General features: G+C 42.5%; 2 protein-coding genes across 11 annotated transcripts in view; one reads left to right on the top strand and one right to left on the bottom strand.

The window, feature by feature from the left end:
- The first annotated feature begins 921 nt into the window (after positions 1–921).
- Positions 922–27,602, top strand: LOC115295595 (transmembrane protein 14C). 5 transcript variants are annotated; one of them, XM_029943630.1, is made up of 6 exons: positions 922–1,047; positions 2,058–2,127; positions 2,428–2,504; positions 3,337–3,438; positions 6,684–6,771; positions 24,637–27,602. In XM_029943630.1, the coding sequence occupies exons 2-6, from the start codon at positions 2,105–2,107 to the stop codon at positions 24,644–24,646; spliced, it is 300 nt and encodes a 99-aa protein (XP_029799490.1). In that variant the 5' UTR covers positions 922–1,047; positions 2,058–2,104; the 3' UTR covers positions 24,647–27,602. The 5 variants fall into 5 exon arrangements, with proteins under 5 accessions (XP_029799490.1, XP_029799493.1, XP_029799491.1 ...); XM_029943631.1 differs by lacking the exon at positions 24,637–27,602 and adding an exon at positions 7,957–8,139 and having other exon boundaries at positions 925–1,047; XM_029943628.1 differs by lacking the exon at positions 24,637–27,602 and adding an exon at positions 7,652–8,139 and having other exon boundaries at positions 928–1,047.
- Positions 20,579–27,602, bottom strand: part of MAK (male germ cell associated kinase) — a 53,170-nt gene continuing 46,146 nt past the window's right edge. For 5 of the 6 annotated variants that reach the window (XM_029943627.1, XM_029943619.1, XM_029943624.1 and 2 more), the window contains 3 exons: positions 25,869–25,988; positions 24,613–24,642; positions 20,579–22,107 (listed from right to left, as the gene is read on the bottom strand). In XM_029943627.1, the coding sequence (XP_029799487.1) occupies positions 21,953–22,107; positions 24,613–24,642; positions 25,869–25,988 (305 nt within the window). In that variant the 3' untranslated portion in view covers positions 20,579–21,952. The remainder of the gene's footprint in view (positions 22,108–24,612; positions 24,643–25,868; positions 25,989–27,602) is intronic. The other variant, XM_029943623.1, reaches the window with a different exon arrangement.

The following is a 27,602-nucleotide window of genomic DNA, read 5'->3' as shown; positions in this document are numbered from 1 at the left end:
ATAAGGTTTAAGTATACACCTGACTAGGGAGGAATGCATCTCTAAGTCCATTCAGAGATGGTTACGATCAGTCCCTTTGTTGGTTGTTTAGCAGTCTTCTAGTAATTCGGTGAGGGTCTGGCAGAATTACTCGTGGTTCTTCTCAGTCATTATCTGCTTTGGCTGGTTAGAATCAGCGATGGTAACCACAGGCTTCAGTTTCGGTATCTGAAAGGTTAAGAGATGTTGCAAGTGAAAAGTTTTTGTTTTGGAGCATGTGGGAGCTGCCATTTCCTTATTTCACTGAAGACTGTATTTATAAGATTTATCTATGTTGATTCTTATAGTGGATGAAGAAGGGTAGAGAGACGTCAAGAATAACACCCAAATTCTGGTGTACAGGGATTGAGTGGTGGCGCAGGAAACTCAGGGAAGAGAGGCAGATCTGGAGTGGGAGTGGAGATGATCTGTGGACACTAGGGCATAGTAGGAAGTTATATTTAACTTATCCTCTCTCCTCCTTTAAGTTACTTCTCGGGTAGCCCTAAAGCCACTTTGTCTGGCTCTGCAGGAAGAAAGTAGTTCTGAACCATGGTAGGCAAAAAACCTTTCGGCTAGAGTGACAATCCTCCCGGATGGCATGCCTCTGGTTTACACCAAGTAAACTTGGCCCAGCTCGCGAAGCCATTTACAAAGACCCGACTCAAATTCTGGGTTTCGGGAAGGCTTTTGTCAAGTTGGGCTTCAAAGGCTGGTCAGCACGGCGAGAGCGACGATTAGAGCACGGTGGTAGGACTTTGGCAGCGCACCGCAATTCCCCACCCCCGGGACGCCCAGCGCACGCCTCGACTCTTCCTCTCCAGCCCCGCCCCACGCGTCTCCCCTTCCTGGGACGCATGCGCGCGCCGCGACTCCTCCCCTCAAGCCCCGCCCCGTACTTCGCCCCACCCCGCGGTCCGCCTTGCCCTCGGGACGCAGAGCGCGCCTCGACGTTTCCGGCGGGGCCCGGACGCTTAAGCCGCCCTGCTTGTGCGCCCCGGTCAACCGGTGCAGCCCAAGGGGAGAGAGGTTCGGTGCTTGGGAATTGTTGTTTTATACCTTTTTGACTTTTGGGGATTATATAAGAGGCTTTGCTGCCCCCCCTCTTTGTACCCCAGATCCAAGCAGGGGCTTTAGGCTGCGTCATAGTTGCCTTGGTAGTCGCGCGTCTTTTGCTTGCTTTAGACAGGTCGTCAATCTTGCAGAACCCCTGAGCTCTGACGGCCATGGCTTCCCACTGTTGGGGTAGTGGCGATTCGTTTCCTGGGGGTTTTATCGCTCTAGCTCCTTGCAAATCTCGCTGAACTCAGTGCTACTTGCAGGTAATGACTGGCACAATTCCAAGTAGCCGCTGCCCGACAGTTAAAAATTTAAACAAAAGAGGTTGTATTGCTTTCGCGTTAAACTTCACTGGATACCAGATCCATTTCTTTGCCAAGAGCGAAGTGTCCCACGTTAGTTATGTCTTGGGGTTTCCTATATATTAGCCCTCCCGCCCCCACCGTCTCCAGTCTTAACGAGCGAGGATTTGGATGCAAAAGTAAATTAGCTGTCTAAAAGTTGTGCACATTGTTGAGTTTTAAAATAATTCAATTCTTTGGGCAGGAGCGGAAAGGACTACGTAGCTAAAATAGTTGAATTGTGGGCATGGGAGGTACTTAGTTTCCGATTCAGTAATAACTTGGTTAACCGATGAAAAGGTAAACTTCTTACTTGGACAGAGCTGGGCAGTGAATTTTGCTGTTTCCTGTAGTCCTTTGCTATTGGGATGGAGTTAATTACCCAAATAGTTGGTTTCAATCAGCATTTACTAGTGGCTAAGCACTGTTACTTACTGTTTTGGTTTAATGCCAGCAGCAGCCTTAGGAAATTAGTTCAGTTCTTATCCTCATGGTACCGTGAAGGGAACGGAAGCGTAGAGACCTTGGTAGCTTGTCCATTACCTCTTAGCTGCTAAGGAGCGGAGCTGGAAGTAGGGTCCACTTCTTTCTAGAAGGGACATGCTGTCTACCACCGCTGATGCAGCCCCTCCTTCGCAGGTGCAGTCCTGGTGTACTCTTGTGTCTGGCTGGAGTGAAAGAGAACAATGCCGGACAACTCTGGCCCTCTGTAAGTACACAGTGCGTGGGAGTGGAATGGCCAAGAAGCTCTCAAAACCAGAGCTCTTTCCCATCTGAAAAGGGCCCAGAGAGTAGACTGCCCGGGCAGCCTGGGGTGTGGGAGCATGGACATATAGACCAGAGTGCGAGTCCCTGACTCCAAGCAAGCCCCCTAACCTCTAGGATTTATTTTCATTTGTACAGTGTGATAGGACTGTTCTGGAATGATGATGCTTTAGTCCCATCCTGTGATTGTGGTTTTTATTTTTTAGACACGGTTGGCACTGGTTTCTTACGTTTTTATTTTCAGAGTTCCTTTACACTGGATTGGCTTTGGCTATGCAGCCCTGGTTGCTTCTGGTGGGATCATTGGCTACGCAAAAGCAGGTTTGTAGCTACTTAACCTCTTAAGATCATCACATAGTTGCTGGAAAAGAGTGAGTGCCTGTGGTCCCCAGAGTGCAGTCTTGTTTGAGCCAAGTTTGCTTTAAGCCCTCTAGATTGAGTGCAGGCCTGTTTTCAGACCCGTAGCTGCCCCTGCACTTGCTTTTCCATTATCTGGCTGACCTAAGTCAAGTTTCTTGTCTACTCCCTTGTTCTTGGCTTGTTTATCTAAAGATGCTGGGCAGAACTGGTAGTAGATTGTTATTATCGCTGCCTACCACACATCAGCCTTGACCCCAGAGCGGTGGTGTCTCTGTGCTCTTTGGAGTAGGAAGAAACCTCTTTTCTCTATGCGCTCATTTTTTGAAGTCTCTCATCAGGCATAGGTCTCTCAGTAAACGTGCTGTTTCTGCCTCTTTTCTAGCCTGCATTCCCCACCCCAACACACACACCGGAATTCTTACTCTCCAGTTTTTGTTTTGTTTTGTTTTTAATTCACTGCCCCTATTTCCCTCTCCTTTGGGGATTTGCCTGGGGTTCAGCCTGTGGACAGTTCCAACACTTGACTGGTTCATCAGGCCTGGTCGAGAGCCCTTCTTTTTCTCTCCAGATGGAAGTGTCTGTGTATTAAAAAAGAGGGATAATGTGATGTTACCCTGATTTCTCTGTGAAATAGCAAACGCCACAACACGTTTTCCTGCTTGGTTAGGAGCGGTGTTGAAATTCCACTGTGTTGAGAGAAATGCTGTTTTCTTCTGGAGGGAAAGGAAATCTGGTGACTTCTGTTGATGAGCGTCTGACGTTATGATGCAGGACTGTGTTTGCTTCCCTACAGGGAGTGTCCCGTCACTGGCCGCTGGGCTTCTTTTCGGAAGTTTAGCCGGCTTCGGTTCTTACCAGCTGTCTCAGGATCCGAGGAACATTTGGGTTTTCCTAGGTACGTCCGCTTCACTGTCTCCTTGGTACAGCTGTGTATCCAGAACCCTCTGCCCAAAGGCTTACACCAAAGGTTTGGTGGAATGTGTCAGGTTCTTCACCTGAAGACAGTTTTAACTACTTCTGCCCAAGTGTTAGGGAGGTTGTAAAATTGGGGGTGGGGAGAGTTGTGCTGGCTTCTGTTTATTTTCTTTTTTTAAAAATTTTATTTATTTATTATTGAGACAGAAACAGCATGAGTGGGGGAGGGGCAGAGAGAGAGGGAGACACAGAATCCGAAGCAGGCTCCAGGCTGAGCTGTCAGCAGAGAACCCGATATGGGGCTCGACTCTACAAACTGAGATGATGACCCGAGCCGAAGCCTGACGCTTAACCGACTGAGCCGCCCAGGGGCCCCTCTTCTATTTATTTTCTGTGTACAGAATACGGAAAGGTTTTCATGCCTCGTGAATTTAGATCTAGCCAGTGGGATTAGTATTAAACTTGTACAAGGCAAGTGCACGTCTCTTAATCCTTATGTCTGCTCACTGAAGACTCCGTGCTTGAGCATTGCTAGAGGATCACATGCTTGGGTTAGGGTTGCATCAGTAGTGCATTTGTTTGCATCTGAACATCCGATATTAGCCCGTTAGCACCTGAGCGAAATGTGTGGCATCGGCCTTGCCTTCAAGGAGCCTTTCTGGGGACTGACTCTGTGGGGTGACGGCAGGGCTGCTGTAGTGCCCCGGGAGGCAGCACACACCTGGGAGCAGTGCCGGGAAGGGAAGATTCCTTCTTATCACCGTGCCTTGGGGTGCATCTTTATTGAGCCCCACCCACGTATCAGACATTCTGCTAGGAGAATGGGCACCTCACCGTCTCCACAGATTCGTGGAGTGGGAAGACGTGGAGTTCTGGCCCTTACAAGAGTGCTGGGGAGGACAAGCGTGTCAACGCAGTCGTTTGCATAAGTCGGCGTGGGCTGAGAAGGGAGGTCAGCGGGGACTGATTTGGGGTGGCCGGGGGAAGGAGGGGGCGCCCAGCTCCCTCACTCCAGCTCCTGAGTGACTTTCAGATTTCCTGTATTCTCATGTCTGGTTCTGCTCGTGCACCGAGCCCCTGACCTCACTGCCTGCAGCCATCACCTGGGTCCGGTGCGCCACCAGCATCTTGGACGTCTGTTCTGTTTCTCTCCGAAGGCCAGTCCCTCCACCCAGGCTTTGGCTCGCTTCTGCCCATCTTCTTGGAGCGTTACGCCGCCAGACACGTCGTCTCTCACTCGTGTTCTGCCCTGCAGATGGATCCCCCCCACTCGTGTTCAGAGGTGTCCTCTCTCACCCACTGAGAACAGAAGGACCTCTCGTGACCCCGCTTCCTTCTCCAGTTGCCTGCCTACCTTCTTCCCCTTCAGAAACTTCTCTACAACAATCCGTTACACTCCCTGTTTTTATTTCTTCACCTCACGTTCCCAGCCCACTGCAGTCTCCCTTTTTGTGCCCTTTGTCCACGGAAATAGCTTTCCCTGAGCCTGTCAGTGACCTGGATTGTTCAAAATCCAGTGTGGTTTTTTTTTTAATGTTTATTTATTTACTAGAAAGAACATGCACCTGAGCTGGGGAGGGGGAAGGAGAGAACATGAAACCTAAGCAAGCTCCATGCTCAGTGTGGAGCCATGACTTGAACTGAAATCAAGAGTCAGATATTTAACCAGCTGAGCCACCCAGGCATCCCAAGTGTACATTTTTTAATCCTCATTCTAGTTGGCCTTTTAGCTTTCTCAGCAAAGTAGACCAGTCCATTTTCCACTCTCCTCTGTTTTCCTTCCTATTTTCTTGTTCTCTATTGTCGACCCATCTTCCTTTTTGGCTGTTAAATATTGAAGTTTTTTTATTTTTATTTTTAATGTTTGTTTATATTTGAGAGACAGAGTATGAGCGGGAGAGGGGCAGAGAGAGAAGGAGACACAGAATCTGAAGCAGGCTCCAGGCTCTGAGCTGTCAGCACAGAGCCCAATGCGGGGCTTGAACTCACAAACTGTGAGATCATGACCTGAGCCAAAGTCAGACACTTAACCGCCTGAGCCACCCAGGCGCCCCTAAATATTGAAGTTCTTAAGACCTGGCTCTTTTTATCTTCTTTATACCCTCTTGCTCGACAATGTCATTGGGGTCCAGGCCTTAAATTACCATTGAAACAAGAAATTGGTTCACAAAGGCATCTCTCCTCCAAGCTTTACTCCCAAAGTAAAGGTCGTGTGCTTGAAATCTTTTAGTTATCTCCAGGCATCTGCCCAAACCTGACCTTGTGTCCTCACATATGTTTGGTTCCAGTGTTTTCCATCCATTTGGATCTTGTCCTCCCTTCCATCTTTCTGTCTCCAGCCGTCAGTCCTGGTGACACTGTCTCCAGCACATATCCTGAGGTGTCTCCTCTGTCTCCGTGGCCACCATCCTCAGCCCAGTTCTCCCTTATCTTGCCTGCATTCTCGAGGAAGTTCTTAATTGGTGTCCCCCGTGCTCTGGTTCCTCTGCAGATTGTTCTCCAGGGAGCAGCCGGAATTCTGTGTGTGCAGTCCTGTTCTGCTCCTGTATCCCTCCACCTGATGTGCTTTAATGGCTTCTCAGTGCTCATGGGCTGAAGAACATGGTCCCTCGTACGGCTGTCAGGGCTCTGTCCTCTGGCCCCTCTTCCTTGCTGGCCACAGTTGAGCCTTCAGCTTCCTCTCACCACACGGCCCCATGGGTGTTATTTCCCCCTCTTGGAATGTGCTTTCTTCCCCCTTTAGCTCTTTCGCTTCTTTGCAGGTCTTGGCTTTTTTGGTCTTCACTTCCTCAGCAAATCCTTTCCTGATTTTCCTGAAGAAGCGGATCCCCTAGAGACCTTTTATGATGATAGTTTTGTCCTCCAGCACCTAGAGCAGCGCATGGAGTACATATAATAGGTATTTGAACATGCCGACTAGGAGAGCATACAGTTAAGATACATAGGTCAGCAAGGAATGGGAGAGAAGACCTACGGCAAATTTGAAGAAAACTATGGCTGAAGGATGGTCGGTAGTGAGGCCCGGAAGGCAGGTTTGGCCCAGACTGTGAGGGCCTTATATTCCAGTTTTTGTACTTAGTCCCGTAGGGCGTGGGTGGCCACGAAGCTCTCCCAGCACGGAGGGCATGGTGTGAGAAGGGGTTGGCCGTTGAAAGGTGGGTGAGACATTGGTTCTCCCGTGTAGACTATGTAATGACATTTGATTCTTTTTATCTTTCCCCTCAGCTACATCTGGAACCTTAGCTGGCATTATGGGAATGAGATTCTACCACTCTGGAAAATTTATGCCTGCGGGCTTAATCGCCGGTGCCAGGTATTTTCTGTCCCTTGCTGTTCTTCACCAGGACACAGTTTAGTGCCTCAGATACGTCGTAGATTCCAAAATTTACTTGTGTTGGTGGGCCTGATGCTGGACATCAACCGAAACAATTTAATTTACACACAGATAGGAAAGGCTGCGCAAACAGTAGTTGATTTGATGTCAGAATGAAGCAAGTTCATGAGTTTGCTGTCACGTTTGCAGTCTGGTCCGTCCTGGCTCCTGCCCACAGCGGAAGGAGCCTCACGCAAAGCCACGACTGCAGCTCTTTCTGTGGCTCCCAGCATGAGTTTCAGGTTTCTTAGGTGTGTGCGTGTTAAAGGGAATTTTGATTGAATCCTGCTGTCTAACTTGAGTTACAAAACTCAGACCAGATTGTTTTTAAAAATGTATGCTTTATGTGTGATAATGATACTCTGAGGCCGGAGTTTTTAAACATCTGTTTGGGAGAAGATCACGTACCTGACTTCGATCATAGTTACAGTGCTGTCAAGCATAATGCTCTACGGTCCGTGTACCCCAAGGTCAAGAGCAGTAAACTGGGAGGCTGGAAATCTACCATTAACTGGCTCTGTGACCCCGGAGAGACCTTGGTGGCCAGCCTTCAGGTTGCTCATGTCTTTGAATTACTGGCTGTGAGATCAGGAACTCCCAATTCGCAGGTACTATTTTGAGGCAGGTGCAGGGCAAGACTGCCCCTTGGCATGTTACTTTGTGCTTCCAAGAGCGAAGGCTCCACCTCTGCCTGCTCGGCCTCAGTGTCTCCTCACCATGTAGTGCGAAGGACTGTAGTCTTACTCTCTTAAGAACACAGCTGAGTACCTGTGCTGTTCTTTACCTGATGTGTTTTTGTTTGTGTGTTTCTCTTGAACAGTTTGCTGATGGTCGCCAAACTTGGAGTTAGTGTGTTGAATAGACCCCATCAGTAGTAGTCGTGTCCCAGCTTGGACTCGTGAAGAATTTAAAAACTGCCACGTTTTTAGTGTATTAAGAGAAACAAATACAGCATTTTCATATATTCTGACATTTGACTTAAAAAATAAAAAGACATTGAACTTTCCAGGGGAAGAAATCATTTGTTACCACAGCCTTACAGAGGTGGTGGTTTGTAACCCAAGAGCTCCTTATTACAGTTTAATTCTTGTGTGTCAATGTTCTCTCTTCTTTCTGTGTCTGTAGGTAAAACCTCAAGGCCTAAAACATTAGGTATCGACTTTGGGGGCTCCAAGCCCCATTCCCTATTCAGAACAGTGTGAAAAACATCTCGTATGAGCTTTGGGTCATCTTAGAGCACAGACCAGACCTGCTTTGAAATTATGTCAAATGGAATATCAATGAAAATAAAATTCACCGTAAATAACATTTTCTATGGTGTCTCATTGCCAGCGTTGTCTAGAACACAGACCGGGGTGAAGAGCGGAAGCGGTAGGAACGTGGAAGTGTTCCGTTAATATTTGATTTAGTAATTACCTCTTTTGAGTAATTTGAGAACCAAGGAAAGCTGTTTATGATTTGATTATACATTGCATTGAAGCTTGTTTTAAAAGGGATCTTTAGTGAGGATTTCTAAGGTTAGGACTATGTTACAACAAAAATGAAAACATATAAAATTGCGGTTAATTAGCTAATCTATAAATGTGAAACTAAAAGACCTTTGGGAAATTTGCATGACCTAATTTGGTCTCCACACACATGAACTGGATACTGACACATTTTCACTTCACTTTTTTCAGCATTGAGAATTAACTCCTTCTGGTACTTCTTACTTTAGTTTCCCCTCTTTGAAAAGAAAAGGATACTTCCCTCCTCCCTGACTGCTGTTGGTTGTATTTATAGTGTAATTCAATTACTGATCAATATTATGTGTTTGCTTAAACTCTTTGAAGGGAGTCCTGGTTTTCTGATCCTCGTTTTATGTGACATGGATTTGACAGTTCTGCCCAGGTCTCCTCTTCAACCGTAATGCGTAGGGCTCTGCACAAGCTGGGTGTGACCAAGTACCTGCGTTAATGCGTCCGGGGTCCCCCTGTTTGGACGGCCCGTCACAGCAGTGACTCATGAAGCTTTTGGTCTACTGAGACCTCAGGTCTCTTTCTTGCAGACTGCCGTTAGTAACAGCTACTCCTAGATAGGAAGGGCTTGGTGCTTGATGTCGCATACTTGCAAGCACGTTGATTAAATTAAAAATGCCCCATTATTCCTGGTGTAGTCAGTGATTGCCTTTTATCCTGTAGTTCCACCAAATCCATGCTTTAAATTATAAAGACAAATCCATTTACAAATAGTTGATTGGTGTGTGATAGGATTTCATGCCCTGGTGAGTCAGATTATTCTGAACTTCTCACACATCAGTCTTTTATAGTCTAAGAGGAAAATAGATAAAATCAAGTAGGCAGAACATTGCATTATGTTTTTGGTATTTTAAAAATTGATTTTTATGGAAATGTGCTGGAAGAAAAGAAAACTGGTTGGAGGGAGTATACAAAGGCCTGGGTGTTGCCTTGAGCAGCAGAGAGCAGTGTGTGGACTGTGTGTTCACAGAGCCAAGCTGTATCTTCAGTGCTTTTTTTCTCCAAAACCCTGCTCTGTGAGGGCCAGGTGGAAGTGAGCATCAGGTCTGACTTGTTCCCCAGGTGTTCGAATCCTATGAACTGTAAGAGCAGAGGCGCAGGAAAATATTATTCTAAAAAAAAAAAAAAGCAATACTTATCCTATATTTATCAGACACATTTTGGATTCTAAGCTAGCCTTTCCGTGATCTTTCTGATAAACAGCTTCTTGAACTGTGGTTAGATTTACTTAGTAATCCTTATCTACGTTTTCTGTCTTCTTCATCCACGCCCAGCCACATATGCAGGTGTGCAGTGGCTTGTGCACGTGGCCGTGCAAAGCTGCCCTCCGTCCCGGCTTCCATAGATCTGATTTTGAATCACAGTGTTGGCCTCAGTTTTTTCATCTGTTACGGGGTGTTTCCAAAGGCACCGATTTTGGCCACCTTCAGTTCCAGTGGAGGGGCCCTAGCATCAGACTCTGGATAACAGGGTTCCCTGAAGGTGGGAATTTATTTAGGTCCACAGTAGATCCCTGTGTGACTGTGTGATCCCAGCGATCGGCATCGAGGCGTTTAAGGCTGGCCGCACACGGGTGAGAGGGTGGGTGGGATGGTCTTCGATGCCTAGCCGCCCAGGTGGTGCCCTCGCCAAGTCTCTGTTGCCCCTTCCTGTGGTTTCCCCAGTACCCACTGTCCTAAGATTGTGCTGGGTCCTAGAAGGAAAAGAACAAGCTATGGCTTGCCTTCTTGGAATCTAGTGGAGAAGACTGAAATCTAAACCACCGAAGGCAATAACAGAAATAAATGCTTAAGAGAGGTAGGTAGACATTACAGGCAGAGCACAAAAAAAAGGGGGGGGGATGGTCAGTTCTGTTTAAGGACTCTAGAAGACGTGCTGGTTGAGCCAAGCCTTGGAGAATGAGGAATTCCTAAACAAGGACTGACAAATGTTGCCGGAGGGGAAAATAGGCGCAGTGCCTCAGAGGCATGATGCTATCTGGCACAGTTGGGCGACAAGTCTTGGTGTCGCCAGGACAGCAGGACATGAGACTGAAAGGCAGAGGTCATATCTAGATGACCTTGGGATCCTAAACCAAATACTTTGGACTGAAACCATTTTTGTCTTCATTTTTTTTTTGAGTTGTTTTGTCTCTTGTTTGTGGAAGGTCTCTATTTTTGATGAGTCTAATCCTTTGTTAAGTATTGTGTTTCCCCCCAGCCTATTGCTTATCGTTTCACTCTGTTTATAGTGTCTGTACATTTTTGCATATTCAGATCTATTACTTTCCTTCATAAAACCCTTTCTCCAAAATTATAACAATTATATGTTAGGTGGTCAGCAGGGTTGTTTAAAATTGAAGCAAAATATGCTTGTGATAAGGAATGCATGAGGGGCGCCTGGCTGGCTCAGCTGGTTAAGTGGCGGACTTCGGCTCAGGTCATGATCTTGCAGTTTGTGAGTTTGAGCCCAGCTCCGAGCCTGGAGCCTGCTTCAGACTCTGGGTCTCCCTTTCTCTCTGCCCCTCCCCAGCTCATACTCTGTCTCTCTCAAATATAAATAAATGTTAAAAAAATTTTTTTTTATTAAAAAACAAAAGTGCATGCAAGACAGAAGGGTAAACTGCAAAATTGTCTTTTTCCCATTTCAGACCCTGAGTCTCAGCTTAAGGGGTAACCATTGGTATGCCTTATTTATTGGCCCAGGAATTTCCTGCATATATTATTCTTTCCTGTGCTATATTATCATATAAGTGCATTCCTTTTTGGCTATTGTTGACATAAAGCAGTGCATAGCATAAACACCCCGCTTCTTCACTACACTGGACTACATTTAACAGCACTTTTCTTCTCTGTACATAGAGATCTAGTTCACCTTTCCCCTACTGGTTTAAAGCTTTTTGCTGCTAACGCTGAGCCAAGGAACTTTACCATCTAAATCCAGTGTACCTGTGCAAGTGAGTGTGTAAGTGACATCCCTAACAGCTGAGTCCAAGCAGATGAGCATTTAAAGTTCTAATTTCCTCAGAAGAGTTGAAACACAAATGGGCATAAGATTTTGTTCCCCCATGTTTGCTAACGGCGTGTCTTGTCAGACTTTTAAACTTTAACAGGTTAAACTAGGAGTTTGCAAATGGCCACATAGTGAATATTTTATACTTTGTGGCCATACCGTCTCTGTCCTAGCTAAGCAGTTCTGCCCTCGCACAGTAAAACCCTCCGGATGCAGTACATAAGCAAGCATGGCTACGTACTCTGTGGGCCCTGAAATTTGAATTTCATGTGATTTTCACATATCATGAAATAGTAATCATTTTTTTCAGCCATGCTATTTTGACTGAAAACAAAAATATCGTTAGTGTGCTGGCTGCATAAAAGCAGGCACAATGGACCACATTTGTCTCACTAACCATAGTTTGGCAACCCCTTGATCTAAGCCAAAATATCTAATTGTTTAAATTATTTAGTAATAAGTCATTAAGCATTCTTTTATGTTTGTTGACCAGTGATACGTAGTTTTACTGTGAGCTGCTGCTTCTGTGTTTTGTTCATGTCATTTTTTGTTGTCCTTAATGTGTGACTCTATGTAGTAAAATAGCTTGTTCTTTTTTTCGGGGCATGTGTGTGGCTCAGTCAGTTAAGCGTCTGGCTTAAACTCAGGTCATGATCTCACAGGCTGTGGGTTCAAGCCCCGCGTCAAGCTCTGTGCTGACAGCATAGATCCGGGAGCCTGCTTCAGATTCTGTGTCTCCCTCTCTCTCTCTGCCCCTCCCCTGCTCATGCTCTGTCTCTTTCTTTCAAAACTGAGTAAACATTAAAAAAATTAAAAAAAAAAAAGCTTGTTCTTATTTTCATTCAGTACTTCCATAGTTTTATTTCTTAGGTTTCTATTTTTGTTGCCCTAAAATTTGTTTTTGTGTGATGTTGTAAATTAGGGATCTTTCTGAATTAGGTTCTCCAAAAAACCCCATCACCCTCAATATTGTTTGTTCAGGTGATGTATCGCTCCCTCATTGCTTTGAAATGCCACCTTTACCCTGTACTGAATTTCCATATTTGGGACCAATTCTGAGTCTTCTAGTGTCTTCCATAGATTTACTTATCTGTGTCTCAGTGCCAAGCTGTATTAATCACTATAAACTTATATGCATTCTGATACTTGGTAGTGCAAGTCTGTTGTGTTTACTCTTCAGATTTTCTTTGACATATTAATATATTATTTTTCCAGATAAATGTGGAATTAGCTTTTTTTAAAAAAAAGATTATATTTTTAAGTAATCTCAACACCCAACATGGGGCTTGAACTCACGACTTCACAATCAAAGAGTTGCGTGCTCTTCTGACTGAGCCAGCCATGGGCCTCTAGGCTTACCTCTTTATTTTTAAAACTTAGTTGGGATTTTTGCCATGATTGCACTAAGTTATAAGTAAATTTTGGGGGACTTGAAAGCTGTAAAATATTCTTCAACCCAAGAACATTGTTTGTCTCTTTTTAATTAAGTTTTTTTCCCCTTGAAGTTTAATTCATATACAGTATCCTATTAATTTCAGGTGTACATCATAGTGATGTGATATTTTTGTACGTAGGAAACGATCCTGTGAGTAGTTATCACCTATCACCATACAAAGTTAGTTGCAGTATTATTGACCGTATTCCCTGGCTATACATTACATCTCCCTGGCTTGTTTTATAACTGGAAATTTGTACCACTGAATCCCCTTCACTTATTTCACCTTTCCCCCCACAAGGACCCTACCCCTCCAGTAACTTACAGTTTGTTTCCTGTATCTCAGTCTATTTTTATTTTACTATTTTTTCTAAAGATTTTTTTAAGTGTATTTATTTTGAAAGAGAGAATGAGTGGAGGAAGGGCAGAGAGAGAGAACAGGACAGAAGATTTGAAGTGGGCACTGCGCTGACAGCAAAGAGCCTAATGAGAGGCTCAAACTCATGATCCATGAGGTCATGACCTGAGCCGAACTTGGATTCTTAAACGACTGAGCCACTCAGGTGACCCAGTCTGTTTTTATTTTTCAATTAATTAATTAATGTTTTTGAGAGAGATGTGTGAGAGTGGGAAAGGACAGAGGGAGAGAGAGAATCCCAAGCAGGCTGTACACCCAGCAAGAGTCCAACTCAGGGTTCCATCTTACCAACCGTGAGATCATTACCTGAGCTGAAATCAAGTCGGACACTCAACCAACTGAGCCACCCAGTTGTCTCTGGTCTGTTTCTGTTCTGTTTGTTCTATGTGGTATTTAGGTTTCACATACAAGTGAAATACTATGGTATTTGTCTTTCTCTGACTTATTTTACTTAGCATAATATCCTCGTGGTCCATCCATGTTGTCACAAATGTCTGTCATCTCATTGTTTTTTACGGCTGAGTAATATTCCATTGTGTATATGCATACATAAACCCCACATCTTTATTAATATCTCAATAGACACTTAAGTTGCTCCCGTTAGCTATTGTAAATAATACTGCAGTGAAAATATGAGTTCATATATCTCTTTAGATTGATGTTTTTATCTAGGCACCCAGAAGTGGAATTGTAGGATCATATTATAGTTCTATTTTTAATTTTTTGAGGAACCTCCATATTGTTTTTCACAGTGGCTGCACCAATTTACATTCCCACCAGCAGTCCTCAGGGGTTCCCTTTCTCCCACATCTTCACCAACATTTGTTATTTTTTTGTTTTTGAACCTAGCCATGTGTGTGAGATAGTGTGGGATATTTCATTGTGATTTTGATTTGCATTTCCCTGATGATTATTGATGTTGAGCATCTTTTCATGTGTCTGTTGGTCATATGTATGACTGGAAAAATGTCTGTTCAACTTGTGCCCATATTTTAATTGGGTTATTTGTTGTTTTGATACTAAGCTATGTAAGTTTTTTATATATATCCTAGGTATTAACACGGTAATCAGGTAGGTGATTTGCAAATATCTTCCTCCATCATTAGGTTGCTTTTTCATTTTGTCAGTTTCCTTTGCTGTGCAAAAGCTTTTAAGTCTGATGTTATCTCATTTATTTGTCAGCTTTTGTTGCCCTTGCGTAGGAAACTGGTCCAACAAATATTGCTAAGACTGATGTCAAAGTGCTTTCTGCCTTACGGTTTTCTTCTAGGAGTTTTGTGGTTTGGGGCCTTATGTTTGTCTTTAATTCGTCTTAAATTTATTTTTGTATATGGTAGATAGTAGTCTAGTTTTATCTTTTGCATGTGTCTCTCCAGTTTCCCCAGCACAATGTTTTGAAGAGTATGTTCCATTGTCTACTCTTGCCTCCTTTGTCATAGATTCATGATATATGTGTGGGTTCGTTTCTGGCTTTCTGTTCTGTTCCATTGATTTAGGTGTTTGTTTTTGTGCCAATACCATACTGTTTAGGTTACTATAGCTTTGTAGAATAGTTTGAAATCAGGGAGCATGATACCTTCAGCTCTGTTCTTCTTTCTCAAGATTGCTTTGGCTGTTTAGAGTCTTTTGTAGTTTCATATAAATATTAGGATTCTTTGTTCTAGTTCTGTGGAAAATACATTTAATATTTTGATGGGGATTGCGTTGAATCTCTAAGATTGCTTTGGGTGGGTAGTAAGGACATTTCAACAATGCAGTTCTTCCAGCCCATCAGCCCAGTATGTCTTCTCATTTATTTGTGTCATTTTCAGTTTCTTTCATCAATACCATATAGTTTTCAGAGTACAAGTCTTTCATATCTTTGGTTTTATTCCCAGGTATTTTATTCTTTTTAATGCAATGGTAAAAGGGAGTTGTGTTTTTTGTTTGTTTTTTTTTTAACGCTTATTTTTGAGAGAAAGCACAAGTAGGGGAGGACAGAGAGAGAGCGAGACACAGAATCTGAAGCAGGCTCCAGGCTCTGGGGTATCAGCACAGATCCCGAGGTGGGGCTCACACCCACGAACTGTGAGAACATGACCTGAGCCAAAGTTGGACACTAACCAACTGAGCCACTCAGGTACCACAAGGGTATTTTTAAGTTTCTTTCTGGTAACTCATTATTAGTGTATAAACGTACAATTGGTTTTTGTGTGTTAATTTTGTATCCTGTAACTTTACTGACATTCATTTATTAGTTCTAATTGTTATTTGGTGGAGTCTTCAGGGTTTTCTATATATGTTATCATGTCATCTGCAAAGAGTGATAATTTTGCTTCTTCCTTTCCAATTTGGATGCCTTGTATTTCTTTTTCTTACCTAATGACTGGCTAGTACTTCCACTACTATGTTGAATAAAAGTGACGAGAGTAGGCATTCTTGTCTTGTTCCTTATCTTAGAGGAAGCTTTCAGCTTTTTGCTGTTGAACATGGTGTTACCTGTGAGATGTCATATATGGACCTTATATGTTGAGATACCTTCCTTCTGTACCAACTTTATTGAGACTTTTTATCATGAATGGATATTGAATTTTGTCAGATGGTTTTTATGATATCTATTGAGATGATCATATGATTTTTATCTTTTATTAATGTGTATCATGTTGATTCATTTGAGGATGTTGAACCATCCTTGCATCCCTGGCATTAATCCCACTTGATCATGGTGTGTAATCATGGTGTGTTACTGAATTTGGTTTGATGATATTTTTTGAGGATTTTTTTCATCTTTGTTGATGTGGGCTGTTAGCCTACAAATTTCTTTTTTTGTAATGTTTTTGTCTGGTTTAGGTAGTAAGAATAATGCTAGCCTCATAAAATGAGTGGAAATATTCCTTCCTCCTTAGTGTTTTGGGATAATTTGATAAGGTTAGTTACTCTTCTTTAAATGTTTGGCAGGATTCATCTGTGAAGCTGTCTGGTCCTGGGCCTTATTTTTTTTTTTTTGGTGTTTTTTAATTGTTTTGATTTCATTATTTGTAATTGATCTTTTAATATTTTCTCTTTATTCATTATCAGTCTTTGAAGGTTATGTGTTTCTGGTAATTTATTCATTTTTCCCCCAGGCTTCCAGTTGGTGTGTAATTGTAGCAGTCTCTTACCATCCTTTGTATTTCTGTAGTGTCCGTTGTAATTTCTTTTCTCTTTCTGATTTTATTTATTTGGTCCCTCTCTCATATTTTCTTGATGAGTCTGGCTAGAGGCTTATTGGTTATGTTATCTTATCAAAGAACTAGCTTTTGGTTTCATCGATCCTTTTTTGTCTCTATTTCATTTATATCCATTCTGATCTTCATTATTTCCCTCCTCGGACTAATTCTGGGCTTTGCTCCTAGAAGTGCTTTCACTGTGTCCCGTAGATTTCGGGAAGTCTTATTTCTGTTTTCCTTTGTCTCAAGGACGTTTTTGATTTTCTTTGAGGTTTTCGTTGACCCATCGGTTGTTTAGTAGCACATTGCTTAGTCTCCATGTGTTTTGTTTTGTTTTGTTTTAAGTTTGTAATTGATTTCTAGTCTCATATTGTTGTGTTTGGAAAAAGATGCTCGAGACGATTTCAGTCTTCTTAAAAATATTGAGACTTGTTTTGTGGCCTAGTATGATCCTGGAGAATGTTCACTGTGCATTTGGAAAGGTATATTCTGCATTTTGGGGATGAAACATTCTGTGTGTATCTAATAAGCCTCTCTGGTTTGCTGTGTCATTTAAGACCAGTGTTTCCTTACTGATTGTTTTTTTGTCTTAATAATCTGTTCATTAATGTAAGTGGGGTATTAAAGTATCCTGTTATTACTGTATTGTCAGTTTCCCTCTTTATGTCTGTTAATATTTTATACATTTAGGTACACCTGTGTTGGGTATGCAAATATTTGCAAATGTTTTATCTTCTTCTTGAATTGACCCTTTTAGCATTTTGTAATGTCTGTGTCTTTTGTTGCAGTCTTTGTCTTAGAAGTCAGGTGGGTTTTTTTTTTTTAATGCTTATTTTTTTATTTTGAGAGAGAGAGCACACTTGTACACACAAGCAGTGAGGAGGGTCAGAGAGGGAGAGGGAGAGAGAGAATCCCAGCCAGGCTCCATGCCATTAGCTCAGAGCCCGACGCAGGGTTCAATCAATCTCACGAATCATGAGATCATGACCTGAGCTGAAATCAAGATTTGGACACTTAACTGACTGAGCCACCCAGGAGCCTTTGAAATCATTTTTGTCTGATGAGTATTGCTACTCTAGCTTTTTGTTTCCATTTGCATGGAAGATCTTTTCCATCTTCTCACTTTCAGCCTATGTGTATCTTTAGATCTGAAATGAGTGTCTTGTAGGCAGCATATAGATGGGTCTTGTTTTTTTATCCATTCAGCCATCCTCTGTCTTTTGATTGAAGCATTTAAGCCATTTACATTTAGAGAAATTATTGATAAATGTGGACTTATTACCATTGTGTTCATTGTTTTCTGGTTGTTTAGTTTTAATGTCTTCATATTTAGAGGTATATTCATTTAGTTCTTTGTATTTCTATTAAGATTATTGTAGGATATTTTATAGTTATGATGAATGGTAACTTCTTTAAATTAGATAGCAATCTGAACAAAATGAATTGACACTACTATAAATGCTTCTGGTGATTCACTCAAGCATATTACATGCCTTAGGTTTTTATTAGCTACCATTTATCTTGTCCTATAGCTTTATGTTAAAGTTAAAAATAATAAGGGGTGCCTGGGTGGCTCAGTTGGTTGAGCGTCCAACTTCAGTTCGGGTCATGATCTCACGGTTCGTGGGTTTGAGCCCCATGTTGGGCTCTGTGCAGACGGTTCAGAACCTGGAGCCTGCTTTGGATTCTGTGTCTTCCTCTCTCTGCCCCTAACCTGCTCACTCTATGTCTCTCTCAAAAATAAACAAATGCTAAAAAGTTTTTTAAAAATTAAAAAAAAGTTAGAAATACTAATCAACATTGTTCTGGAGACATTAAGGAGAACACAAAAACTGAGAAATGAGGTCTAAATTAAGAGCGGAAAAAGAAAGAAATTAAACATTTTAAATGGTTAATATATGTCTATCTAGAAAATCCAAGACAAACAAAAACATAATGAGCAAGTTCTATAAAGCAGCAAGAAAGAAGGTAAACACTAAAATTCAATAGTTTTCTATTATCAGTCATACTCTGTTCTCTGCCATACAATTGATAATACTCAATTGTTTTCATGATTTGGCCTAACAATTCTTTCTCTACCCGGGAGGTAGAGGCATATTTCAAGTATATTTAGATTCCTAGACTTAAAACCATTCAATTCTCTCTCAACATTTAGATTTCTTCTGTAGTCTCACTAGTGTCCTGTTCTTTTTCTTAACACCCATCATAATTTGCCAATATTCAGTTTTATGCATATTCAATGTGGTCAGTGACCCTTTTGTCACTACCATATATGCAGCCCTTTAGTACATAGGAGGCACTTAGTAAATATTTGCTGAAAACTTAGACTGACCCAATCTACTTTTAAAAAGTAGACTTGATTTTTTAGGACCATTTTTGAGAAGCTAGTACAGAGTTCCCACATATCCCTCCACCCAGTATTTCCCTGTTATTAGTATCTTCTGTTAGCATTATACACTTGTTACAACTAGTGAGTCAATGTTGGTATCTTAGTTCATATTTTTTCATATTTTTGAAGTTTTTAAATTAATATTGCTTGTCAATTATAGAATCTCACCTAGGACCCCATGGTACATTTAGTTATCATGTCTCCTTATGCTCCTCTGGACTATGATTGTTTCAGATTTGCCTTGTTTTGAGGAATCTGATAGTTTTGATCAAGTGTTTTACAGAATGCTCTTCTGTCAGAATTTGTCTAGTGTTTTCCTTACGGTTAGGTTGGGGTTCTACAATTTTAGGAGGAAGGCCAAGAGGTCAAGTATCTTTCTCATCACATTCTACTCAGGTCACATATATAAACGTAGTATTATTGTTGATTTTGACCTTGATCATCTGGCTTGAGGTAGTGTTCAGTCTGGCTTCTCCACTGGGAAGTTACTTCTTTTTTCCCTGTCCCCTACTGTGCTCTTTGAAAGGAAGTCACTGTACACATTTTGTACCTAGGGACTGGGGAGTTGTACTCTACCTCCTTGAAGGCAGAGTATCTACATAAAATATTTCAGATTTTGTACAGGAGATTTGTCTCTTCTCCCCTACTTAATTATTCATTTATTTAGATTAGTATAGACTCAAGGATATGCATTTCCCACTTTGGGTTATAATACAATATTTCTTTAGTGATTTTCTTTCTCAAATTGTTGCAGCTTTGGCCATTGGGAGCTCTTTCATTTGGCTCCTATGTCCCTTTGACACAGCCCGTCTACATAGGCTTCTTTTGCTTGCTTGCTTTTGCTTTTTTTTTTAATATAACTTTGTCTTTTTCTGGCACTATAAGATTCTGCAGTGTCATCTGTGTATTTCATGCTCAGCACTAGAATCCGCCATTTCTCCAGAAAGCCCTTGTTCCTTTTACTGGACAATGAATGGAATTAGAAATCAAGATTGGGATGCTAGAGATGCTTGCTGCGCCTGGGGTGAGATCTCTTATTTCATTACATTGTAATAATATCTTTAGTCTTTTTTTTATTTTTAAGTTGTTATTTCCTCTAATTTTTTAAGCTAATTCCTCAAATTCAGCATATTTTTAGTGCTTCTAGTTTTTTGGGTTTTTTCCCCCCCATAAATGGATCAATTGTATACTTTTTTTCTCTGAGATCTATTTTGGCTGAATTTTGCAAATTTTAATACAGAGGCATACTGTTTATTTCTAAGAAGTGTTTCCTATTTTTCCTTTTTGATTCATTGTTTAGAATGATATTTTTAATATATTTTTATGTGGATAAAATTTGGGGGCATATACCCATTTAATATTGTTACAGCCCAGTTTTATTAAAACATGGGGGGAAATGTGGCTTATGTATTTCTTTATTTGGGAGATTGTAATTTTCTTTGTGATGTAATATAAGGTCAACTTTTTGTGGATGCTATATATATTTGAGAAGTATATGCAGTTTTTCCTAATTGACTGAAGTTCTATATGGTAACGTACATCAGATAAACTTTGTTTACTGCCTTATCCACATACTCATTTACTTATTTTGTCTTCTAGATCTGTTGAGAAATTAGCCTCTTACTCTAATTGTTTTGTTTTTTGCTTGTGTATTTGTTTTTGTTTGAGAGAGAGCATCCCTGCATGAGTGAGTAGGGGAGAGGCAGAGGGAGAGCGAGAGCTAGAACCTTAAGCAGCTCCATGCCCAGTGCAAGCCCAATGCAGGATTGATCTCACAAGCTGTTTAAAAGTGTAAAGACAACACACCAGTTAATCATGTTAATTTTAATATCTATCAAGAAGTGGAAGAGCTTCCAGCAACACAAAGTAATTTTTTTAGCTTTGAGACGTTAATTAAAACTGTACAAATATATATAGCCATTACCATCAACATAAATTACTCTTCAGATTTTAACATTTTTCAATGAAGTGAGCTGAATCTTCTATACAAAAATACCATATTACTATTATTTTATGATGTCTTTGGAAAATGTCCACAAGATGATGCCAATTACATTAGCATTTGTTACAAAGTCATAAAATACATTAAAATAGCAGTTGATAACAGTATCATTCTTTAAAAAGAATATACAGTATTGATGTTCAGTCTGTAAAATGGCAAATTTAAATATAGTCCCAAGTTCAAGATGTCTATTTTATGTACCAGTTTAGAAAGAGAACTAAGAAAAAAAATTTTTATACTAAGCAAATCACTGCTCTAGCAACTGAATGGCATTTGTCAAGGTCAGAGCCAGGTCAGTGATCTGCAGCGCAGCAAGAGTTTGCTTGGGGGGCCAGCTGGCATACCTCATCTTTGTGTCTGGTAGGAACATGGAAACAAGGTATTTTGAAAGTCTGATGAACAAACATCCCAGTTTCAAGGACTCTCTTAATGACATGAAGATCAGAACCTTGACTTGGTTGATCTGTGGCATCAGCCTTCGAGTTCGATAGTCACCGCGAATCCACAGGAGCTGTGCAGGTCAAAACTGAACAACAGACTCTTTCTCCACTAAAATCAGGTGGCATACTTTGGAAATCTTTATGTTAAAGTTAAATTTATTCCTAAGAAAGACACCCTGCTCAAGATTGGAATTACCATTGCTTCCATAATTTCAAAGTAGAAAAACAGATGATAAAGGAACATCTTCTGCCATTGCCAAACTGGTAAGGTAGAGCCTTAGCCCAGTAAGAGCTGTAACTGACAGACCACAGAGGGCTGCTATTAAAAAAATAATAATAATAACCCGCCTCTGAGGCCTATCAAAATATTAGTTTAGGCAAATAACCGATGAAAATAAAAACACTCTAAACACTTACTCATGGAGGCCGTTTTTAGAACGTGTCTTATCATACTTCGTAACTAGTAATCTGTAGGTCGAATACTTGATACTTTGGCAAATAGTTTATTCAATACTTTGTAAAGTCCTACCCATATATCAGCACTGTGGGCAATTAATGCTAAGCAATTGGATTTCATTTCTAGGAAAGAAATAAAATAGGAGATGATTTTTGCTCTTCAGAGTACCCACTACTGTGTATTTCTTCCAGAACTCCGTAGAAATAGAGGTCTGTAGACACTTCCCAGGGTCAGGGGATTCGTGGGGGCCATGGCGCCATGCTGCGGGGCTTCGCACCAGACGCCTACCGGTGGCCTCCATACTTGGCCACCCAGTCCGTTCTTCCGTGCACTGAGGGGACCGGCTGTGCACGGGTCACAATATTGAGATTCTTGGCCGTAGGATTGTAAGTAGGTCCTGAAAACTGCCCCCGACTGGGTTTTGTGTTCCAGGAATATTCTGGAAGACATCAGAATTGGAAGTTAGAACTTTATTCATTTGATTGTCAACTTTAGAATAAGGCAGTTTAAATCTTTTCATTCTATGGGGAAGTTTTGAATTTATCTTTAAAAGATTAAGTCAGTGTTCTTTAAGGTTTTTTTTTTTAATAGTAAAACTCAAAGTTCTAGTGTAGTGTTATGTCAATACAGAATTCTCCCTAGCACAAGAGCCAGCATTTCTGGCTTACAGTTCTAATACTGCTACTTCTCTTTTGGGTTCACTCTGATGCTTATCACGTTTAGGATGGCGACATCAATTAGGATGACCAAGAAAATTCTTGGCAATACCCACAGTGTTAGTGACTTTGTAAAATCACACAGTGGTTACATCTGAACAATATTCAAGCATAATACCCACTGCAGAAACTTTATTTGTAATTGGGAATCCTATAAAGCTCTGGCTTCATGGAGCTACACAGATGGGATTGCATGGATCTCTTTTAAACATGAAAATGTGGTTTTTGGAAGCAAGAAACTTCATTTTTTTTCATTGGGAAAATGAAGGGCAAACACAGAATTCCTTTAATAGGTCAGCCAGTCCTAAGATCCCAAGTCGTTCATCATAAGGTTTGCTTTATTCATAAATTTGGCTGACTAGATATTTGTGAAATTTTAATTTGTTAAATATTTGTTATCTGAACAATTTACAAGCTAATATTGCTTAAACATCTCAAATGACAAAACAGTAAATCATTTTACAGAGAACTTTAATCTCTTCCCTAGTCATTCTTTCACTTGCCCTCACTTCATATTTACAGCCGAGTATCATAGGTGTTCTATCTGAAGATGGGTGTTTGATCTTCAATTTGGGATTTATGTACCATTTCACACTGTGTGGTGGCTGTCATTCTTGGATTAAACAAAGTGTCAATTCTGAGACAAGTCTGACCATTTTGTGCACCTAACACTAGCCATACCGTATTCACTTGCATGGTTTCCCTGTTTTTTTCCTAAAACTTGCTCTGTAAAACTGGAAGAGGATGGGAAATCATGGGAGTGCATGGTCCAGCGTGCTGCTGACCTCAGCTTGATGGGAGCAAAACCTTAAGTGGGGAACCGCCCTGGGGAGAGTCACCCATCCTGTCAGCCTACCCTTCCCAGAGAGGGAGAGAGTTGGGGAGAGAGAGGGATGCAAAACCTGAGAGACTATTGAATGCTGAGAATGAACTGAGGGTTGAGGGGGAAAGGGGAGGGGGGAAAAGAGGTGGTGGTGATGGTGGAGGGCACTTAAGGGGAAGAGCACTGGGTGTTGTATGGAAAACAATTTGACAATAAAATATGGAGGGGAAAAAAAAATAAAGTTCTCCAGGTCCAAGCCAATTAAAAGCTGCAACAAGGTGGGGACCAAGTGTTCAGAAGAGCTGGTTAAAGTTAACCAAGTTTTCCAGGAGCAGCCCTTTTGTTCTAACCCACAGGAGCGCAGACACGCGCTGTCTCTGAGGTCTGTGAGGGCCCCACATCTCATGGGCCTGTGGGCGGAGGCGAGGGCGAGTGAGAGAGGGGAGCAAGGAAGGGAGAGCAGAGAGTCCCTTGGGGGTGATTCAGAGATGGGAGGGGGATGCAGTCTTCAGCTAACAGTTGGGTGAGGCTCTTGGGTTGCGACATGAGGGATTTGGGGAGTGATCGAGAACTTTTTCCAGCTCATGACCTAGCTGTGTCAAGTCCTGAATGCACTTGAGGGCAACCATGTCCAGGAAAGCATTTTTAAAATCTTTGAAGAGGCAGTCATTTTGCCAAGAAGGTTGTAGTGTGGACATTTAGGATTCCTTTCTGAGAAATAATAATTTTAGGATGCAAGCACCCGTGGTGAAGACCTCAGTAGCTGACAGAGGAGCCAAGATCTCGTGGCAAGAAAGGCTTTTGTGTCTTAGTGGGATCTTGCCCCGCACCTCCCTAGTGGGGCAGTCAGCACTGTAGCGCTTGCTGTGCATTTATTTTAAGAACAGCAAGCATTTTTCTTCTTGCAGAAAATATTTGCTAAAGGAAAGATGTTTGCCTATAAGCAGTGCCATGATCGTGTAACCTTCAGCAAGAAATAAAACCTCTGTCAAATGGGGACCATAATAGTAGTACCTTCTGGAATAGAGGTAATATACCGCGCTTAGAACAGGTCCCTCCCCGCGCTTGCAAAGGAAGAAGTCACTCAAGGTCCTCGTTACCACAACGCAGGGAGGTGGGCAGGACGTGTGGGGAAGTTTGGGATGAGAGATTACGTAGGGAAGCTGGGAGAAATTAGTTCGATTTTTCTTCTCTAAACGTGGGGTGAGTCTGAGGCAGAGCAGAGGGGAAGGCTTTGAGAGAAGGGGAGATAGTTGAGTAAATATGGTAATGACCTGGTTTATTCTCTTGTGGGAAACTGTCACACCAGTGGGAGAACTGGAAGACACACCTCTTACAGAACAGTGTTTTCCTAAGGGTTTGCAGTGACCACGTGGGAATGATTAATATTTACTTCTTTTTTTACCTTTCCTCCTATCACCATCTGCAGGAACATCTGATGAGCAGAGGAAAGGAAGAGATGAAAAGTTACGAGGAAGCATTTACTTAAAGAAAAAGAAAACAGGAACATGCATGCTAATCTGACACATAATACTTAATATACAAAGGCCTTCAATATATTATAAAAATCATTTTTTTTTAAATGCCCACTTTCAAAGAGCAGATACTGAGATAACAAAATTATTTGAAACATTACAATTTTCTGCTCTTCGCTTAAAAATTGCTACAAAGCCGTGGCTGCTGACTCACTGTCAGGCTGACTTAAAATACCTGAGGCTTCAAAAAAAAAATCACTTGCTGTGTATAAAGTATTTACTTACATATTTTGTTTCAGCAGAGAGATAACGAAGCAATGTTTTGCACAGATAAGGTAACTAAGTCCTGTGGAAGGAATTCTGCGGTGGTAGGAAATCATAAATTACCGAAGTCCAGTGCTTCTCATAGTTTTAGCTCCAACAGTGTGATCTTTAGAGGTTGACCTTGAGACAACCTTAGAGTGTGAACTCTAATCAGGAGTTTTAAATTCGGGATGGATTTATTCAACTGCGTGTCTTACCAAACTTCTGATTGTCTGCCTTGGTGTTTATTTTAAGTGCCTTACGAGGACTTATATTTTAGAGTAGTTTTGAGGACCTTCATAGGCAAGAACAAGTTCAAGTACAGAATCATCACCCCGAATGTGGCTGCCATGCCACGCCACTCCAGAGCCAGCACCTGACTTGGTCATAACTGGAGGGCTGAGGAATAAGCAACCTGTCCACCATCTATTCCTGGCGCCAAGCAGGAGCCTGGGCGGGCAAGCTCTGCCACGGCTCGCTTCTGCACTCGGCAGAGGAACCAGCGGTGGAGTGGTACGCAACAGCGTCTCCATGTTCATGAAGCCTCCGCCCGGTGCCAGGTGCTGGGTGCGCAGTTCTGAAAAATGTTTACACCCCCTCGGGTCACGCAGCGTGTTCTCCGGGATCCCACAAACTGGTTCCTCTCGCAGCCCCGCCATTCGGCAGCTGCGGGACCCTCGGTAAATCACCTGATGTCAGGTTCCTCATCTGTACAAGGTCTGCCGCACCCTGTCTTGTAAACGGTCCGTAGCATAACCTGTGTGCCTGGCACAGAGGTGCCACTTCATTAAAGGCAGCTCTGACCACAGACTCTCAAACCACATCTTCAGAAGGGGCATTTTGCCAAAACTAATTAGAACTGTGTTAACAAGGTGAGGCTTACCTGAAGCTGTTGCTCCGAGAGGTGCTAAGTGTATCCTCTGGCCAGCTGACCCCACTTCTTTTTTGAGAAAGGAAGGGATATATCCTGACTGATTGTAAGTAGCGTAACTTCCAAGATTTCCTAGTGACGTATCATAAAGTTTCATGGTCAGAAGGTGAAAATTGTAAAGCACCGAGAGTATCTTGAATACTAACTACCATCCCTATTTATTCTAGAGTCTGTTCTTCTGAGGACTGATTCTACTTCAAGCACTGCACTATGGCTTTATAGATCATCCTATTCAATTCATACAACAACCCTTTAAATGTATATTTTATCCACACCTCGTAGCTCTTAGAACTTGTCTACATTATCACAGTAAGTCACCAGGTTAGGATGTGAACCCAAGGCTGTTTGCCCTGAATCCACCAGGTGTTTTTATGACTCCACTCTTAACCTGAGAATATGTTTCCTGCCAGGAAGTCCCCGTCCCTGCACTGCTCTCGGCTTGTCTTCATGCTGTAAAATCACTATCATAACTGCACCTATTCCCATCGGGTTGTTGTAGGGATTGGATGAGATGTATGCAAAGCACTTAGCATGGAATCTAGTGTTCGGTGAACGTCAGTGGTCATCATCCTCCTCGCTAGTAGTGAATGATCAACTGGGGCAGTAGAGTGATGGGCTGAAGGGAGAGAATCTAGAGGCAGAAGACCAGAGTGGGTGTATGGGGGAGGAGGGGTAGGGAAAGAGGAATAGAAACCCCTAAGTTTGTATCTTAGGGGACTAACAACAGCAATGCAGGAGAATCACGTTTGTTGGAAAGACATGGTGGCCAAGGGATATTTGAGTCGTAGTGTCGAGCAGGCCTGGAGATTTGGAGTTAGCGAGGTGTGGCAGTCATGGGCTGTGGGCTTGGAGAGAGACACACAGAGACTAGATGTGCGAAGATCCAGAGCGGAGCCCCAGGGGACACCAGCATTAAGGGAGAGGACAGAAAGGAGCCCGTGGAGAAGAGGGAGCAGGGAGGGTAGGTGATGGGAGGAGCGGGGTCTGAAGAGCCAGGAGGGTACAGTGTGTGGAGCGAGAAGGAAGGCCCAGGGGGCAGAGGCCTGATGGGATCTGCACCACCCAGGGGTTCTGGCCACTAGGGTAATGTCAGGACCTGGCAGGAGCTGTTTCAGTGGCCTGAAGCCATCTGAGGACAAATTACAGTGAGCTGAGGAGCAAACTGGAAATAGGAAGAAATGAATGTAGTTTCTCCTTCAAGAGCCTAGCTGTGTAGGAGACGAGTCTGCCAGCAAGGGGGTAAAATCAGTGGGGCTCTGATCATGGTGGTTTCAGGACCTGCTTGCTTGGCGGCTGCGACGGAAGCATCTTCTACAGTGTTACTTGTTCACAAGTCTGGACTCTGGACCTCTTGTCCCTGAGTCTGCCACCACGCTGTGTACAGTAGGCTGCCCGCAAGTGTCTGCTCTTGAACCAACGAACGTCAAACAGCAGCATTGTCACGGAACTGGGGTTTTACCCGGTGAGCACGTTCCCAGCTTGTACAGCTGTAGCACTACTGGCGTCTGTAGAAGCGTGATCACCTTGAGTGCCCATTTGAAATCACCAGTCAGCCCCCTACTTTGAAAGACTTTTGAAAGGAAGTTCAAGGCAATGATCACACTCAGTAGCAGCTTCAGAACATTGCTCCTGGTCCTCTCCTCCTCACCAGAGCAGACACTTATTAAATGCTTACCGTGACGAAAA

This window comes from Suricata suricatta, chromosome 7 (assembly GCF_006229205.1).
Source record: "Suricata suricatta isolate VVHF042 chromosome 7, meerkat_22Aug2017_6uvM2_HiC, whole genome shotgun sequence".
NCBI classification, from domain to species: domain Eukaryota; kingdom Metazoa; phylum Chordata; class Mammalia; order Carnivora; family Herpestidae; genus Suricata; species Suricata suricatta.
This window is presented reverse-complemented; position numbering and strand designations above follow the sequence as displayed.

Bases quoted from the DNA above. Each gene is read 5' to 3' on its own strand.
- LOC115295595 (XM_029943628.1), top strand. From the start codon at position 2,105: ATGCCGGACAACTCTGGCCCTCT. The intron at 2,505-3,336 runs GTTTGTAGCTAC...GCTTCCCTACAG, and splicing joins CATTGGCTACGCAAAAGCAG to GGAGTGTCCCGTCACTGGCC. The intron at 3,439-6,683 runs GTACGTCCGCTT...CTTTCCCCTCAG, and splicing joins GAACATTTGGGTTTTCCTAG to CTACATCTGGAACCTTAGCT.